General features: G+C 38.4%; 1 protein-coding gene across 9 annotated transcripts in view; it reads right to left on the bottom strand.

Annotated features, from left to right (window-relative positions):
• TRPM3 (transient receptor potential cation channel subfamily M member 3) overlaps nucleotides 1-19,717 on the bottom strand; it is a 413,447-nt gene that overhangs the window by 8,444 nt on the left and 385,286 nt on the right. For all 9 annotated transcript variants that reach the window (XM_071448697.1, XM_071448692.1, XM_071448696.1 and 6 more), the window contains 4 exons: nucleotides 19,065-19,239; nucleotides 9,889-10,039; nucleotides 9,146-9,345; nucleotides 7,881-8,013 (listed from right to left, as the gene is read on the bottom strand). In XM_071448697.1, coding sequence (XP_071304798.1) covers nucleotides 7,881-8,013; nucleotides 9,146-9,345; nucleotides 9,889-10,039; nucleotides 19,065-19,239 — 659 coding nt within the window. The remainder of the gene's footprint in view (nucleotides 1-7,880; nucleotides 8,014-9,145; nucleotides 9,346-9,888; nucleotides 10,040-19,064; nucleotides 19,240-19,717) is intronic.

Genomic DNA, 19,717 nt, shown 5'->3' with positions numbered 1-19,717 from the left:
TGCCATAGTTAATAGGCACACAAACAATTCCCAGGATTTCTGATGAGGTAAATATCATCTTCTACTACTGCTAGTTATTTTTTCAACAGGACAAGTGATTTGGAACTGACAACACCATAATCACTCTTATTTGCACAGAGGGGAAGATTATAGCTAAGAATAGAATATTGGACAGCATTAATGCCCTGTTACCTCATGCTCAGAACTTTTTCTGGTAAAACACTGAAGTCTGACTACCTTGTGGTGATGAGCAACAGAATCTGCCCGAGGAGAGGAGAGGAGAGGAGAGGAGAGGAGAGGAGAGGAGAGGAGAGGAGAGGAGAGGAGAGGCAAGAGTGTGACTCAGCTCCCTACAGCAAGTCTCACATTCCTGGGAAATACAGGCTTTTCCTGTGAAGTGTGTGAGTTTTGAAGGCACAAGCACAACAAATTAAATGTGCAGCAGCAACTGTATTGCTATCATCAGTCTTCAGGAGAAAAATGATCAAGTAATCACTGCTAAGAAATGAACTGGTAGCTTCAAGGAATCTTATTCTACTCATTATCATTTAGGCACCAGTCTGTTTCTAGTTCTACCAGCTTCTCCACAAAACAGATTCATGTTATTACAAGTACAGGTAATTCCACAGTGAGAGCAGTTTATATGGGAAGCAATTGAATTTTCACTCATGTTATTACTTATATGAACTGCTATTTTATAACAGCAATTATACTTTCGAAATATTTATTAGACAATAATTGAGTCCTTCACCCCACGTTCAGATCCTATAAGAACTGCTTCAAGATGATGAACAGATAAAACATTGCAATTTTAGGGCTGTCAGACATAAGGAAAAATTTTACTGGATTTCACTGGACAATTACAGCTCAGAATACATGCCACAAAAAACCTTTCACCCCACAAACAGTTATCAAGAATTGGAGTGAATTTATAACATTATTTAAAGCTAACTGGATAATCTGGTTGTGGTCTTGCTACCTTGTTGTTGTTGTTACTGCTGTTTTTGCCATTGTTTTGGTTTGATTTGTTTTTTTTTTCTTTCCTGCCTTGGCACCTGTACACAAGTGAAATATTTTTTAATACAAACACAGCCAGCTGGTCTATCAGTGGAACTGCCCACAGTGAGGTAAGTTTTGTGTCTTGCATTCACATGAGGCCTACACAATGCTACTGAACACAACCAGGAGAACCTGGAATAATACCTGGCTAGTAGGTGTTCATGTATTTGTTCTGCCTTCCCTGTGATCTTGCAGCTACTGTCAGTGGCACTGAGCGTCAGACAAGGCGAAGAGAGACTTTCGAGTTACGTGGTCTCTTGGTTGCTATGGAACTGATGACAAATGTGATTGCATTGGTAGTGTGGAAAATTTATGGAGAAAGGTAACAAGATAAGCACAGAGCAATCTGGGTTTGGAAACCATGGGTAACCAGAGATGTGCATAGGTAACTGAAAAATGCATACGTGTGTTTGCACTTCATGAGCCCTGACTATAGAATTTTATTCACAAAAAGAAAGCTTGAAAGATGATGGTCTCCTCCAACCCCCAATGATACTAACTTAGTCACCCTTAGTTATATATATTATATAATATATAGATACATATATATGTATAATATTATACATATATATATATATATATAAAAATATATAAATATATATAAAATATGGCTACTCCAGAATATTTAACAAATATTTATTCTGTTAATGATATTCTCTTGAATTAATTTGATGTTCAGTTCTGTAACCATTCATCCTGCAGAACAGCACCATGTTCTGGGCGTGAGCCTATTAGAAACATGATAAAATCACATCAGCCAGACACTGTGGACACAGGAGGATATGGTCTGGAGAGATACACCTCTAATCTGGTCCTTAAAATATCTTAAATAAGTGATTTTTTTCTATTTTCCCATATTCTTGGGAAAATGTTCCTGCAGTCAGTGAATAAACAGCCTGACTTGTATTTCCTTTAGGAATAGTTTTGTATTAAAACACAGTTTCAAAATGAGAATGCCCGTTTTGCTTTGCTTTTTTTTTTCCTCCATGGGTATTCAGGAGCAAGTATGAACCTTTTAGCAAAACTCACAGTATCCATTTATGATGTCTCCTTCACACCTGTGCTTATCCTTGCAGCACATTTCAATGTATTAGAAAGTGTATTATTCAATGTGTTATTCAATGTATTAGAAAGTGCCAAGCCATGCTAAGAGAATGAGAAGAAAAAAAGAGGACGCTACATGTAAAACATGCACCAAGGTGTGCTGCTGACGCTCAAAAATTTCACATAGTGAAACAAACATGGACTTTACCAGGACAATATGCAATAATGAGGGGAGAACTCAGAACCTGACCAAGATTTTATATTATTTCCAGTAAGACTTTTTAATTATGGTTTGGGAGATAATGACTTTTGCTGGCATTCATTTTGGTTTCTTTATTTTTAACCTTTGCACATTAGTTCATCAATAATTTATTTAAAATAATTCTTTAATGGAACTAAGGCACTCTTTTCAGAGGTAGACCTCTTAATTGAATGGTAGAATTAGGTTCACAAGTCTCTTGTTGACCTAGGTCCATTTCTAAGACATCAGTCATATTTCAAACTCCTTTTCTAAGACATCATTCATACTTCAAAATCCTTTTCAAAAGCCACAAAGACCATTGACATGAAAGTCACTTACAGAGATACCACTGAGCTTGTGATAGGCGATTGTGGAATGGTTGTATTTAAATAAAACACAGACAGCAGTTTCCAAGCCTGTAACAGGGTACTTTGCCTGACATCTTTTGGTAAAGCTGTGCTGATGCAAGCAGCCAGCCAGTTTTCCCGGGTGCAGTGGTTTTTCATGGCTAAGGGAGTTGGGTTGTCATGGCTGCATTCCCACTGGAGCCTAAGACCACTTAACTCTTTTTGACCACACAGAGATGCCACGAGAGTCACAGACCTTTCCTGCTGTCATTTTTCATGTCTGGGTCTGGTAGGGTCAGTCCTTTTTACCAACACAAAGCTATTTCTGTGCACTTCAGCCTGCCAGCTCTGAAATCAAGATAACAGCTATATCATAGCTGTTATCTTTTAACATCCACACAGACACTGTATGTGTAATTGTACTGCAAATTATAAAGTGCTGTTCTAATGGATACCACAGAGTACCAAAGAGGACATAATTATATCTGCTCTAACCAGCTTATCTGCTTTTCAAATACTGTTATGATGTGACCCTGCTCCTTTTGAAAGCAACATGATGTTTTGCACAGGTATGAAAGAACTGGGACCTGTTCACATGGAACAAATGTGCTGGGTTACTGAAGTGATTGTTTCAGTGACTTCATGCCAGATCAAGAAAAACAGTGCAGTCTTTTTTGACCATATTCCACATGTTTTTGTTCTGGTCAAGATGCAATACAGTGATTAGAAAGGAAAATTCTCCACAAAATGTCATGATTCTTCCACTGCAATGAAGTGAATTTGTCCAACTTAGCTTTCCTCACAGGTTTTCAGGAGATTCACCATGCATGCTTTGATAAATGCATTCAAGGGAAACACCTTACAGCCTTGTTCTACTTTATATTTTTCCACTTAGCCCATTACTTCATCTGATATGTATCAGTAACTTGATGCTACTTCCATATGCTTGTGTGAAATCCCAGATAGAGGGCTTCTGTAGCAGAGCATCTCAGCCCCCACATCTGTTGTTTGCTAGCCAGTCAGATAACTCAAACAGGACAAGCTGCCTTGTATTTCAGGGGGTATAATCTTGAATAATCACTAAGTGATTTTGGCACCATGGTCACTGGTCTAGCATCTCCCGACTGCCAATAAAAATCTTAGAGGTCTGGCAAGACAGACTGCATTTCTGACTGACAGCCACTCACTTTACAAAAAAAAAAAAAAAAAAAAAGTGAGGTTTTGTATGGCTTTATAAAAGCCATACAAAACCTTCACAAAGCAGAAATCTTGTATACATTTTCCTAGAAATGTGTGAAGTTTCTCCTGTTAGTAGGAACCTACTTTGTGGTTACTCCCCAGGGGTTAAGTGAAGGTATTTATGTCCATTATCATTGCTTTGGTGGTAAGTTGCATTTGACTCCTAATCAATACTCTTTCTTTTGCTAGCTTTAATATAGGTACCTTGATACAGTGCACTGTTTCATGCTGTAATCCACTAGTAGTTATTTTAGTTATATACTGCGGAGTAACTAATTCTGATTAAGATTTTTCATCTGTTATCTTTTGTCTGTTTAATAAATAATTAATTTCTACATAAATATATCTGATTTGCCATCATTAAACTTGCCAGACAAAGTGATTCCTTAAATTTAAACTGTTGCCAAAATCTGAGGTTAAGGAAGGATTGATGTTGATTTAGACCCCTTTCTGTGAAGGAATTTAAATACACAGTGGAGTTCTTTCTTCCCATCAGAGTCGGAAGGCAGAAGAAGCAGGCCTTCTTTAAAAAACTTTGTCTGTAGTTCCCACTATCCCAGCAACAGCTGCTCCTCTCAGTTTCTTAGTCTGAGGTCAAGGAAAGACAAACATCAAAGTGCTGTTCTATGCTTTTAATTTCTGAATGTGAAGGGATCAGGTAAAGGAGGGATTCTGTCTGGTGACATCAAATATGGAGACTTTGGTGGTGTCTGTTGTTACAAGAGAAGTAAGGAGATTCCTGAACTGAGGCAGGCCCACAAGATGCCAGGGTGGACTATCCCAAGGTGAGAGCATCAACTAAAGCTTGTTGCAGATGAGTCAGATAAGACATTGTGGTCCTGCCCCAGCACAGCCCCTGACTGTACAGTTGAAATCATTCATTGCCACCCAAGTCAATGCATCAACGCACAGGATCACTTCTTGCTTTGATTTCCTGAGTCCCTTCATCTGTCTCTGTCTCTCCAACCCATTGAGGCTCGAAGCAAGACTCTGTTCCCATCTTACATTTCCCTTCCCTTCCCTTCCCATCTTACATTTCCCTTCCCTACTCCTGCTTCCAGGTACACTGGGCTTTGTATGCAGGGTGCGCAGCTGTTCCTCCTTATAGCAGGACCTGGAGCTGCTCAAGCAGAGGGGAGCGTTATCACATAGGCACAGAGGTGAGGGAAGGCAGTGACTGGTCCAGGTGCAGGTGCAGGTGTAGGTCCAGGTGCAGTTATGTCACACAGGGCCTGTCCCAACCCTTCCCTTCTTGAGCCTAACAGCATGCTCAGCTTCTTGTAAATGAAAGGTCTTTGGGAAGAACTTCACTCACATTTCCAGGGTTTTCTGGTCCCATTTTACACCACGTAAAGCTGACTTAATTAGACAGAAGACTAAACTGGTATCTCATGGCTCTAACATGGGTCTTATACTTGGTCTACTACTACAGGCTATTGACTGGGCATTGGAAGAGAAACCACAGTCTTGCATCTTCTCTGCATCTTGCTTTCTTTGCTCTACATCTTGATACTTGTGCAACGATAACTCTATAAAGAAACTCTAAAGTGCAAATCTGGATTTTACATATTTGAGTGTTCCACCAATTCTAGTGATGTCATGGTTTAGGAATGGTATTCTCCAATTTAGAAGCCATGATGCCACTTCCCCTCCCCTGCTTCAATTGGAGGCACACAAGGTGAAGTTTGAGATAACAAGTTACTGGAAACAGCAATAAAGAAGAGAATAAACAGTAACAACAACAAAACTACAACAAAAGGTGGAAGAAAGAGAAAGAGAAGGAGAGGAAGAAAGAGAAGGAGGACAAACTATTTACAGTGAAAAGGCCCTGTTCCATCCATCATGTTTTCTCTACCAGAAGGAATCCCTCCTCCTAAGAAGCAAGAGTCCCTTTCCCCTGGCAATGACATAAGATGGTATCAAACAACCTCAGGGTCCTCCCACACCCTCCTGGCTACTGCAAAAGTTAACCCCACCCTGGCTGGAACCAAGACAAGTGGTTTAGATTTAAGAGGACTTGGTCATGACTGCAGGCAAAATAAAAGACCCAGGCATGCTGTTTCTAAAATGTGTTATGTATGATACTCAGATAGCCCTGATTCCTCAAGATTCCTATCTTTAAAATATTCCTCAGACCTATTGTGTAATAAGAACTACATTCACCTGGGATGTCACTGATCGGGCCTGGGAGTGACCTCTGTACCCCACAGGGTCACTGCCTGGATCTCTCTTACAGAGCTGGGGCACACTGGTCTCCACATTAAACTATTGGCTAAGGTAAATGGATTTTTAAAGAGCTATTTCTCTATGAGGCTCAGGTGTTTGCCTTCACTTAGGATTCATATTTAGGAGCTTGATTCTGGAACAAGGTGCTTCAAGCTTTTCATTTAAATTAGAGATAAGGGCTCTTTTCCTACAAAATAGGGTCACCACAGAATGGAAAGGCAGCCTGTTATGTTTTCATTTTCAAGGACTTACAGCACTTGCATGATGTAGGAGAGGACCTAGCTACATTACCTCTTATTTACAGGTCTTCAAAGATACCTCTTCCTTCCTTGGCCACCAAATGAAAAGCTATACTCAGAGATTTGAACCTGCATCTGTGATTTTTCAGTTCAGTTCTGTTGTCACCAGACCATCAGAACACAAGAAAAAAAAAGGTACTCAGTTGGACCACAGACCAGTTTATCTACTATCTTACTTTGAAGTATATGTAGTTCTTTCCCCTGTATATTCTTCAGTCTTTCATATTTTTTGCACAGGAACTTTATGTGCTCAACATGATCTCTATGTATTTAGCAGTCCTTACTGGATTTCTCTTTCATAAGCTTGTCTAGTCTTGTTTGAATGCATGTAGCATTTTAGCTGACATCATCAGCTTCTTTAAGACCTCACCATCTTCCAAAAATTTGTTCTGTTACACTACTTACAGCATGAAAAAAAAATCACCTATTTTCTGTTTATTTTGAACACAGGATCCTGCTAAATTATTCTCTTACTCCCCTATATCTTGTTCTGAGTGTGGCAGCAAACAATTGATTTCTGTTCACCCTTTCCTTGCACTCACACTTACATAGACCTCTCTAATTTCATCCCTCATTTGTCTCTTCCAGACCCAGGAATGCTGGATTATTTGGCCATCCTTTACAAGGTAGCCATTCCATGCCTTACCAACTTCCCCTCTAATATCCTTTGAATTTGCAGACTAGCAACTTCCACTAAATTACTGTATTGCTTTTTCCCTCTGTGCACTACTGTAGGTGAAAGGTCTTGTTCCATTTAAAATCCATGTTGCTATTGGTTCCGATGAAACTAGCTTTCCTAGCCAGGCTATCCTGAAACAAGGCTTGCTTCTTATCTGAATCACTCACAGATAAACTCCAAAGTCAGGTTTTTCATTGAGGAATCTAATTTACTCCCATTTTGTTGTGTCTACTTGCGCCCTGAAATCCTGTTTCAAGAACTGAAATGCAAGCATAATTGGTGCCTCTCACTGCATCAGTTATACTTTAATACAACTGGATAAAAGATCCCTTTTACAAAACTTATCATACAATGATATGGGTTGGAAGGGGCCTTAAAGATCATTCAGTTACAACCCTCCTGCCATGGGCAGGGACATCTTCCCCTAGAACAGGTAGGTGTGGCTTCCCTCAGAGCCACACCTAGCCCAGCCTTAAACACATATGCTTTAGCAAAAAAAAAACCAACCAAAAAACAAACCAAACAACAACAACAACAAAAAAAACCAACAACCCCCCCCCCAAAAAAAAACCAACCCAAAACTACAAACCAGAAAAAAAGAAAATAAACTCATCACATTTTATCACTTTACTTTTTAATTAAGACTTACCAAAATTACTTCATTTCCTTTTACAAGAAAAAAGAAAGAGTGAGGGTGGTGACAGAAACACATTTCCAGATCAACTTATGAGAACAAAAAAGTGCACCTTTCTGAAGTGACACGGATTCTTTCATCATTGGAGGAGTTGAATCTGTCATCCTTTTCTCTGAAATACTCTTCTATGCACTGCTCTTCAAAATCATGGACCTTTTTCAATTCATCCTCAGTTATGAAAAGTTCTGTGGAAAAAAAATTGAGAAATAAGAATTTGGCAAATATTAACAGGTGAACTAACTACATTCTTATTTTTGAAACTCATGGACTTAAATTTCATAAGCAAGTAGGTGGCATTTTGATATGAAAACAGATAGATGCTGTTAATTATGGAATTGGAATTAGTGCTTTAGTTATATATGATTCTGTAGACAGAAGCACTTAAGCAGGCAAATGCTGAGCAAACGTGAATATGTTCTGATTACATAAGATCTAAGCACAGCTGCTGGTCATGTCTGGACAGATGGTGAAAGCCAAAGCCCACCTGTAACCTAACAGACAAATAATGAGATTAGCAGACTGCTAAGAAGGAGTCTGAGCATATAGGGGTCTGTCTGATGTGGCCAGAAGTGACATCTGCAGGCAGCAGTGTGATGGGAGTGGGAGGAGAGCCGTCTGGTTGCATCTCCAGGGCCACAAATGACTCCTGCTCCCTCCTCACAGAGAAGTGGGCTGTGGCATGGGCTAATGCCGGGCAGAGATACACATCCCTTAGCTCCCTGCCTCTGGCATGCACATTGGGCAAGGTGGAGATATTCTAACTCAAAGAATTAGATAGAGAAGAGGAAAGCATTATCAAAATAATCTGACAGGTTTCTCATCATGGTTATGGGACTTCATTTAAAGCCTGTTGAGGAACTACTCCTCCAGTCTGAGTCAGAGTCAAGGAGAGATTATGTAAACAAAATTGCCTTTTACCATCTCTAAGCTTGTCTAGGCAAAAAGTGTGCTCAGGAGAAGTATGTGCTGTTAGCTCTGTATTTTCAAAAATAAAGCTGGAACTGTCATGGAGTGAGAAGAATTCCAGCAATAACAGACCACTAGTAACAGCAAAACAAACCTCTCTGCTTTGAAGGAACAAACAGGCAACAACCCCAAATAGTTCCAGAAAAACACAGCCTCCTTAACATTGCAAAGAGAATGAAGGGTTGGGCAAATCAGGTAAAACTAACTAATTTAGGTAAGGTTTTTGCAGGTGAGAGTTGTTATTTTGCTGGGAAGGTTATCAAGGTTCTGGGCTTTGACTTCATGCATGTGAAACACTAGATATTATGAAAGGCATTAGAAAGTCCCCTTTGTGCATTATCTGAGTCTTACTCAATCCATAGTCTCTCTCATCCGGGTCACTTTCATGCTTCCTCCATCTGCAGCAGAGGTGTTGAAATATCATTGTCATGTGGCTGAAAATGATCAGAGGTGGTGGGAGAACAGGTCTTTCGTGGAACGTCATGATGAGCTGGTACCTTTGAAACTTCCAAACTTGGTTTGATATAGATTTGACTTCGAAAAACGTGTTGCTAGAAGGCAAGAAGAGGAAAATAACATCAGACTGAAAATGGTTTTGGGTGCTTTGCCAAAGATGGTATGACAGCATCATAACTACATACATTTCAATAACACTGGCAAATGTTTCCTTGTCACAAGAACAGGAAGCAGAACAAAAGAGGAAGTTTTTGCCTGGACAAAGCATGGTGATAATCAGCCTTTTTGAAGTACCTTATGATTGTAAATGTCTACACTGTACAGCTCCTGAGTCTTACAACATCCCATTGAGATGGGGAAGTATTTTTACCCTTGTTTTCCCTATTGGGAATGAATGATGCCATAACTGAGCCTTATTTGGCTTCTTTGCCCTGGTTCCCATTAGATGTCTGTCCTTGGAAATGAGCACAATGTGAAAAACTTGGCATTTCCCTTGTCTCCTGGAGACAAGCCTCTTTCCCTCTCCCCCTTACATCCTAGGAAATTGTATCTCAGCCAAAGCCAAAGCTCAGCAGTCTTCGTAGGCTGTGAACAATACACATCCTCCCCAAGTCTATATTTTGCAATGTGTCACTCACTTGAAAACTGCAATGAGGAGATTCACCAAAAGGATGTTTGCTACCAAGAGGTAGCAGGCCATGATGGCAGGAACGATCCATGCTCCTGTCTTGCAGGGAGGTAGCTGGATAATTTTGCCGTCTTCTCTGGTTTCATTTTGACCACAAGGTGCTGGGAACAAAATTTAGAAACAAAAAAATGCAAAATGGGAATGAAACTTATCTTTTCAGTAGTTTTTGCGGAAATATTTAAATATTTATAATGGCCTGCCTGCCAAGGCAATATCATCCAAATAACAATAGCATTGACATTCTCCCCTCCGAAGTTTATGCTTGGTATCACAGATTTTACAGGCTGCAGTTCTTATTATTGTGTGTTATGTGCCATGGGTATCAAGATATTTCTCTCAGGACACATGCCTGGTGTGAGTAAGCTGCCTATTTGCATACATAATACAAAAAATATGGTAGTCTGGTGGCAATTAGTGGCTGTGAAAATGAAATTGTTGAATTGTTTAATCCTACAAAAAAGCTTGCATATTATTTATTTAACAGTGAAAACCTTGTCTTTTTTATTGATTGAGAAGGATGTGATAAATAAGGAAAAGGAAGTCCATGAAAGTAAATGAAAGAGTAGACATTTATTGCTGTGCACTGCACTGTCTCAAGCCCCACTAGGGCATAGTCATAATGACTTTCTGCTATTAAGGACTCTTGACTGCATGCCTAGAAACAGTGGGGGAGATTATCAAGTCTTTACTGAACCAGGTACAGGGACATGTATGCAGCAGAGATGCCACCTGTTTATTCTACAAATGCATTGGAATCAAAATGTTCTTGATATTAATGTTGTAGAACTGAAGCAAGGGGAGAGAAAACATGGCGAAATAGTTTTCCCTGCTTGTGTTTTAATATGCCTTCATGTGCAGTTATGCAGTGAAGGATAATCTTCATCTCCAAGCATGAGTTCAGTTTATGTCTCTTCAGCTTCAGTCCTGGTGGTTCTACAGATCTCCATAATCAGCTGTTCAAGAAAATAATGGAAACAGCAGCTTACAAATACAAGCCATCTTAGTAAATTTTGCACAGCACTACAGCTAGCTTCCCCTCATCTCCATCAAAAAGAAGTTTAAGTGAGGAATTTCCAAAGTTCTCAGCACTGGCTCAGTTCCTAGTGATTTGATTGGGGGTTTTGTACCGACTTCATGGAAAATGAGGTTTGATGATGCCATATGTAGAATTTCATTGTATGGCAAGAAATCCACATTTCCAGTACCAACTATTGCATATTCTCGAAAATGTTCTTCTGAACTTGGTTCACTGAGCTTGACATTCACTTGTGGATGTCTGTACTGGCCATCATATTACATTACGTGTGATTTTGGTACTTTGTTTTGGGCACTACACATAGATAGTAGCCTATTACACACAGAACTATTGTAGCCATATGTGACACAAGACTACATGACCTCTCCAAAAATATTCAACTCACTGAAAAAGAAATCCCAGAGTCAAATACGCGTAACCCTGCTTTTTATCAGCAGCTCCATTATATTTGGGCACGTGGTGTTACCAGTCCTTCCTGTTTGCAAAACCACATTTTATTACTGGAGCAGGCTGAGACTATGCAATTCTTCATTTCTCAGTAAACATCACTTTGCAAATCATTTTAAGGCAGGGCTATTTCCACACTACTCCAAGCACTGGTTTCATTTAGACATTCAAAATACCGTCAGTGAAGTGCTTAGAGTGTGGGGCTCTCTGCTCTTGGCCTTCACCCAGCAGAAACTGCACCATTCAAATCCTCTTGCTATCAGCACTCAATGTGAAACTTACGTCTCTATTTGTGTGGAAACATTAACTTGCTCATATACTGAGTCAGAGGTACAAAGTCCAATACAACAAAGTACCAAAACCCATTGTGATTTCACCAGTGATAGAACAATCACAGTATCTGAAACCTGTTGTCCTTTTTTGTGCTGAAAACAGAACAAATAATCTTTCCAAGTAATGAGAAAAATTTTGAAAAGCATTTTTCAAACCTTAGATAAATGAGATCAAAAACTCAGCTCCAACTCTGGTTCCAATTCTATTATCCTTTTTTTTTTGCCCTAAAAAACATAGAATTTAATCTAGAAAAAAAAAAAACCAGTTAAGAAGACAAGAAATATTTCTCCAGCTCTACTTGCTTACAAGTGGGTAATCTCTATTGGTTTGTGCCACTCAGTGATGGCCAAATTAGATTTCTTTTGCAGACATGTTCCCACAGTCTATTCTATATACCCATTGTGGTTCAGCTTGTCCTGAAGCTTTACAGAAGTTTTTCTCTTTTGCATATTTTGTTGTGGGTGCATGGGAATACTCATTTCTTGCCTTACTAATGGAGAGCTAAGCCACCACTTAATGTTCACATCTTCAGCTGCAGGAGAAAACATATGATGTGTGCTCAAAAATGCAGAAGTCTGTGTTCCATGGCATGTCATTGAACATCTTCTTTCATATTTAAACTATGATTCAAAGATTTTTTTCTCCATGGTTAATTAAACATGTGCACTCTGCTTCACCCCTGAGGAATCTGTTCCGCCCTTCATGTATGACATAATTCAAAAATATTAATTATTTTTGGAGAAATGAAGTAATTTTTGTAATATGTGCATTAATAGATTGTAATATATTTCAAAGCCCAATATTAACATGTATGCAAACTTGAGTCATCTGTTTTACATTATAGCCTTGCTCTAACACAAACCACAGAACACTTAATTCTAGCAAAATGCTTTACTGAAGAAGCAAATTCTGGTAGCATAATGATATACAAATCTCGGGTAACTGAAAAAGCCAACAGCTCTGATACCCTCAGGCCACTGAATAAAGTTCAGACACTATGTCCTGAACTTAGGCTTTAGAAAACCGCAAATGGTTGGAGTTTTAATTTAAATTATATGAATTAACTTTACAAAGCTTTCAAACATTGCCTCTTGACACCTGTAGATGTACATACTTTTTGCATCCCTTGCTTCCTTTTTCACAATCTCTTTCCATGCTTATTTTTCCTTCCTGACTCCCATTTACAGTTTCCTGCTGGGACTTTCTTGCTGCATACCTAACACTTCCTCTTTCCTGTCCAGGGAATAGTTGCAAAAAACCCAAAAGTAATTCAAGCTTCTGTGGGTTTCAGGCCCATCGTGGAGGCAGAGCTCAGAAGAATTTTTCTGCTGTAATTACTGTCATGACAAGGACACTGTTCACATTTAATGTGTGTTGGGTGGAGGGCTTGGCAAAGGATGCTGGTGAGATTCTGCATCATGACTCTTCCCCCAGCTGCACCCTTCCAGAGCAGGTGTGGGAAATAATTAAAAGACCAAATGGCAAAATTGAACAGCTCTGCCACTGAATAGCTTTTTGCCTTTGATGAAAACTTCTCCTATAAAAATGGATACCACTTTTACAATACAAACTGATTTGTTTGAAATCACAATAAACTGAGGGATGCTTTCCTGTGTTCACAATTATAAATAAAGTGGAAACAAATAAGTGCAACCAAATAACAAAACCAAATTTTTTAAAATATTCAAGTCTGGTTATTTTTAATGCACCTTCATCGTCCTATTTATGAGTATGTAGGCACCTTCCAATTTTGACCCACAATGAACCCAAAAGATGTGAAAGTATTTTATAATTTCTGAACAAAATGTCTAAGCAGTCTTATCAGCTTACCAGGCTGGTAAATATTGAAACCCATTGCCCCCCCACCAAAAATATTAAGTGGCCTTCCTGAAGTTGTTCTCTTCTTCAGTGATGGAGAGAATACTAAAATCTGCAAACTCCAAATTTCACAGAATTACTCTGTTCATCAGTAGAAATATCCAGGGAGTTGAACAGTGCCTCCTTACTTCAAGAAGGTTTCTTTAACTACAGCATTCTGACCATGTTGTTTCTTGACCCAGGCCACATTAAACATGACTTTGAAGGGTCTCTTCAATCTGCTGGTATTTTAATAATAATTTATAGTAAATCCCTGTATTTTTCTTGTTCACTCTAGTGCTTTCTTCCTCCTCTACTCTACTCCTCACCCCATTAAAAATAGCCAACCAAACAGAACTTGAACTACAACATCAGGAGTGCTAGATATGGGAATACTGATGCAATCCAGCCCAGAGTGACTTTCAAAATTGTTTGTAGTCTGTGCAAAAATCTTATCCACTACCTTTGTCTAACAACATTAAAAGTATTGCCACAGGTATGATTTATTCTGTTTTGTACAGAGCTTTCTGTTCTGTTTGTTCTAATTCCAGAATTGTCCATGCAAATGACAGGCCAAGTAGGAAGCTCCTATTGAAAAACATGCAGCCTATAATGTCATAAAGAGTTTAGTATGTAATTTTCATTTGCACTAAGAAATTTTCAAGAATTATAAAACTTAAACAGATCTAAAAGATTAAGAAATTTAAAGAAATTTAAAAGTTTTTTGTAGTAATTATAGTTTACTCTGAAGATCATTGAATAGTTAAAACCTGTGTATGAGAGTCTCTCATCTTCTGAAACTATTGCATTCTGGTTACTTGATATTCCTGTAATACAATTGAAAGAGAAAGAGGTCCCATCTTTTCCTCTTAAACTATGTAGGTTTTTCCAAAACAGAAATAGACACAAGAAATAAACACAATTCAGACTGATCTTCAGATTCCAGATGGCACGTGAAGTACTGTCAGCTGGTAAGAAAATCCAGATGGAAATCCAACCTGTGAGACACCAGGAAAACCTGAAAACCTTCCCAGAAGCCATGTTGACTAACAGCAGGTTCAGTTGCTTGGCCTTCTGAATACAGGAAAATGTGAGCTCTGATGTTCATTTTCTACAGATAACTGCCATTTCCCAAGCTGGCATTTATGTCCTCTATCTACATGATTTTTACCAACAAACTCACATTTCCACTTCAGTATTTCTTATATCCTTTTGTATCCATAGTATTCTGGAAGGGCAGGTAGTTTTGTCAAGTGAAAAAAAAGTTCTTCATAGGTGAGAACTGTCCTGCGAATGTTCCTAGCTAAAACTGTCAGCACAAGTACCAACGTGTGGTGAACTGAGGGAGAGATTTTACAGTGTTTGTGGGAAATACACTTCTGGACAGGCATTCACTGAAGCAGTTACATGGCTGGCTGCTGCCCCATGGATCCCATTGGGCAGCACAAGTCACAGATGGATTAGAAAAGACAGCCTCCAAGTGAGACAGTTGCATATGCCATCACCAGCTCCCTGATTCAGATTCTCCTTCCTCCCCCAGCTATCAGTGGATAATAATATATCTTTACTCAACTACATAATTGATATCAGTCTATTTTTTTTCAATTTATCAAGCTCTTATTATTATTCCTTTCCTGAAATATATTAATTTTTAATTTTCCGACCTTTAAATAATTTATAAATTTGATTAGCTTACTGCCTGCTTTCAATTCTAAGGTCTAAGCCTTTATCTGAACCCCAATAGTTGGTAATTGGAGTTTTCTAGGCCTGAGTCAAAACTCAATAGCTCAAGTTGGTTTCAGTCATGATTGATGTTTCACTTGGACTGGTTCGAGTTTTCCATGAAGTAGCTTGACTATTATAGTATACTACAGTAGCTTGACTATTCCTTGATCTTTACATACTTCCAAAGACTGTTTCATGAAATTGCTAAAACTTCCTGAGTAGAAAACATGGTATGTGAAACCTTCTGTCTGTGCCAGATCAGCTACATAGAATGTCCTGAACATCTGCATACAGTTGTGGGGAAAATATGGTCGAATTAATTGTAATTGCACCTCCTTTGTTTATAGATCAAATTCTACTCATTTCCTGCTCAAACACCTAGAGGAAGACCATTATGATTGCACTGTGATAGTAAAGTCTGTCTTTTCTAGTTCCCCATTCCCCAAGCCATGTGGAGCTGGGCTGTGGAGTTGGTGGGTAGCTGGGACTGACAGGGCACCAGGAGCCCAGGATGTCCCCATTGCTAGCAGCAGTCACTCTTCCATGTGCTACTGTCTGTGGCTCCTCCCTGAGCGTGTTTTAGGCACATTCAGTGGTTCTCACTTCTCACACTCTCTTCATGCAAGAATCACTGAAGCCTACCATTCCAGTTCTACATCTTTTCATATGGAGCACCTGTTTAATATGACAAGCCTTTTAGATTTTTTAGTGGTCATATTATTATGAACTGCCTGTCTGAGAGGAACTACTTAGAGAGTGGTTTTGCTGGTTTTGTTGACTTAACCTGAAAATTTGAACACAGATCTAAATGATTTACTCTCTTCCACTCCACTTTACAACTGATTCTTAGTCAGAAATTTGTAGGTTTGTAGCAGTTACGGACATCACTGATAATAAACACCACCACTGAATAATGTGTTCATAATCCCAGAAGTGAGGATATAATCTGTCCTCACTTTTGAGTTGAAGATGAGATCACATACCAACAGGACATTAACACATACTCCAGCTTACATGTTTTTCCTTAAAAAAATGATATGAATACAGAAACAATGGGTAAAAAAATGTAAATATGCACTGTTTTAGAGCAAGACATTTAGCAGTGTGTTGAAATAAAAATCACAGTAGACCCACTGGATGAAAAGGCTGCCAGCTGATGAGGTGGACTCAGACATTGTATCTGGCCAGCCTTAATGGCATGCTTCACAAATAAAATAAAAATAACTAATTAAATAGATAAAACTGATTTTTCTTTAAAAAAGTACATAAGAGATGTTAGAGTAGCCTGCTTTTTTGTACATTTCTCAGATACCAGGATTGATTTCCAGGAGAGTGGTTCAAATAAACATGATTGTCATGATCAGCACTTTTACTGAAACCCAAGCTTGCTAATAATGTAGCAATATTAAACACCAAGATATAAACAAAATCACAAAGCAACCCTTTTTTTTTTTTGTTAAAATAATACTGATTAAAAAAAGAATGTGCTCTAAGTCATGAAGATAAATTGGAATTTATATCTAGTGTAACAATTTTAGAACATGCTTATCTTATTTGAGAAAGTACAAACACTGTAGCACTTTAACATGAGCACAGTGGCTGATTTAGCTTAGAACAACATGGAAAATATAAATAACAGCAAATGTTTAAATAGTGAAAAAATGTGAGTATACTAGTAAAACCTTCTGGGTGTCCATTGGGTCATTTTGATTGTGTAACCACATCACCAGCTATTGCTTGTGCTGCCAGTCTATTCCACAGATAACATTTTTGAGACAATTGAGCATTAGACAGACATGACATACTGTACATAATTTGTGCTGGAAGAGTGGCATCTGCCTCTCAGGAAGGAGGAAGGAGGTTTTTCTTTTCATTTTGACATCATCACTTTTGCTGTAACTTCAAATTTCCATGACACAGGTAGAAAAACAATATGTCTATATGTAAAGCTGGAGTTTAGGCCACCAGGAATTTTGCTTTCCCTAAGCTTCAGAAATAATTACTCTGCATCTTTTTGCATTATTTAAATGTTGTGCATCTAAATAACACAAATCCTCGTGCAAGGGTGTGCAGTCTGCTACCCTGTTTTCATACTAAACACCCTTCAGATTCTAAAATTTATGGGTTCTAAACTGTAATCAGCCCTTCATTTAAAAAAACCAACAAGAACACTTTATTCAGGCAATTGCCATGTTTGTTGCACTATGGTAGTTACTCAGTACAATATCAATAAATGGCCACTTATAGAGGGACAGACATTATTCTGCTTGTAGAAGGAAGTATTGTTTTAATGGTACAAATCTTTAGTGCTCTAAAATATGCCTTCAGAGCAAGACAAAGTTTTATATCCCCAACTATTACGCCTTTGGAATTAATGAATTTTTAAAAATAAAAGTATAGGGTAAAGGATAAAAATGAGGGAATTGGGTAAAAAGTGAAAACATAGTGAGAAATTTTGTGATTATAGGTATTTGCTTACTTCCTTGCATGCCATGCTGCCTCTGAAAACTAAGTAGGGAAGCAAAGATAAAAAGGAGGTTTCATCTGTATCCAGAATAATGATACTGTGCTAGCCAGGAAGAAGAAGTCAACATGAAACTGCTGTAACATCTGCCATGGGATACTGAAACTATATTCAACTGGGGGCATTATTTGTGATATAGATACATTTACTACTTTTAATCAGATCAGGAAAATTTTTTTTCATTCAAATTTTCTCACTACTGAACAAACAGCAAATAAATTTTGAAAATAATGTCCTTTCCTAAGATGGTACGTAGAATAAAATGAAATATCCTAAGCAGAGCTTTAATGGAAGCCATCTACCCCTGGAAAAGGTACTGACTTCCAAATCCTTCCAAGACTTAAATGTAGTTAAGTAGGAATGATGAACATCAGTTACATGACAGTAGTTGCAAAAGATGACATTGTTTGTGATTCTTAGTTTGGTCATCTACTGCATCATTTCTCATGACCAGATCTCTCATTTGGTGGTAATGCAATGAGTGGGACCCCAAGATTTAATCTAAACAGAAAACCAGCATTTTCCTGATCACCTATCTGATGAATCCTGAGGAGATAATATATTTAATACTGTCTCTTTTCCTGTTTGCCTTGGTCTGAGCACAGTCTTGCTTTCTAAAAAAATGCAGCAATATTCTAAAAATGGATCTAGTTATTAGACCCAAAGAATTGCATCACAGGGTTTAGCTTAAATGTGGTACTGAAAAGGTAACAGAGAAAAGAAAACTCATCAGATTAGATCCCTATCAAATACAGGAGCTGAAAGGTCTAACCCCTAATTGTTAGACATAATCATCAATATGAAGTTAGACAAAAAACATTTAGGTCTAAAAACAAACCAAGGATTGAGAAAAAATAAGTGACCTTTTGTGTCCCAGGTACACCACCAAATTCATGTTGGATACCTGGAAGGGGATTCTTGCCACCAAGCTGGTAAAAAGGACACATTTATAACCTTCTCTACATGCACGATAATTTAGCATTACAGATTTCCAGTTAAATGATTGCAAAGTGATGCCAGAAGCATGTTCGGAAACTGACACCCCAATACTAGCTGAAAAAATACTTTTGTGACCATTCTCTGTGTTGGAGAAGTTCCTCTATCCAGAGCCATTTATTGAGCAAACACACATGATCTAATAGGACATCATCTGATCAAAGTTGGATACCTGACTTTGGAGTATGAGAATCATAAACTTGCTTACGGTCTATCTGGTCTGCAAACACTTCCCCATAGATCATCCAGTAAGGCATGTAAAAAATGTTTTTCGCCAGCTTCCACGAAGGCTCCTCATTGGGGAAGAGAATTGCCTGTCTTGCCACACCAAAGCTCATCAGAACCACCAACATGATGATGACAAAGTACATCATGTCTATCATCTGAATGTAATGACAGGAAAAAGGAGAGAAAAAGAGAGAGAAAGGACAACAATTAGAGGAACTTTTTGTCCATATTCCTATTATCATGAACTGCAAAAAAATAAAAAGTCTGTGAATCTTAGAAACAGAATTTCCAGAAACAAATTTTGAAAAGCCGTTCTCATTTACACATAAAAAAATATTATTTTTCAAAGAAGTGAAGTGGTATTATTGTGTCCTTGGTGTTACCCAGTGTGACTTCCAAGAACAATTCAAATGTTATGAACAGGCTTGAAAATACAGAGTACCATCTGGTCACACCAGTTGCCTCAACAAGAATATATGGGTTCAGTGGAATCAGCAGCCGGGTCTGGGCAAGGGTCATGAGATGATGTTTATAGGCACCACGTGGCAACTGTACCTAAGCAAAAGGACTGACATGGATAATTTTATTCACTGGTAGTCATTATCTCAGAGCAAAGGGAGCTGCAGCTAACAT

Source organism: Agelaius tricolor, unplaced genomic scaffold (genome assembly GCF_023055355.1).
Source record: "Agelaius tricolor isolate 1412-34295 unplaced genomic scaffold, bAgeTri1.0.p SCAF_27, whole genome shotgun sequence".
In the NCBI taxonomy this organism is placed as follows: domain Eukaryota; kingdom Metazoa; phylum Chordata; class Aves; order Passeriformes; family Icteridae; genus Agelaius; species Agelaius tricolor.
Note: the sequence above shows the minus strand (reverse complement) of the source record. Positions and strands in the feature narration are given on the sequence as shown.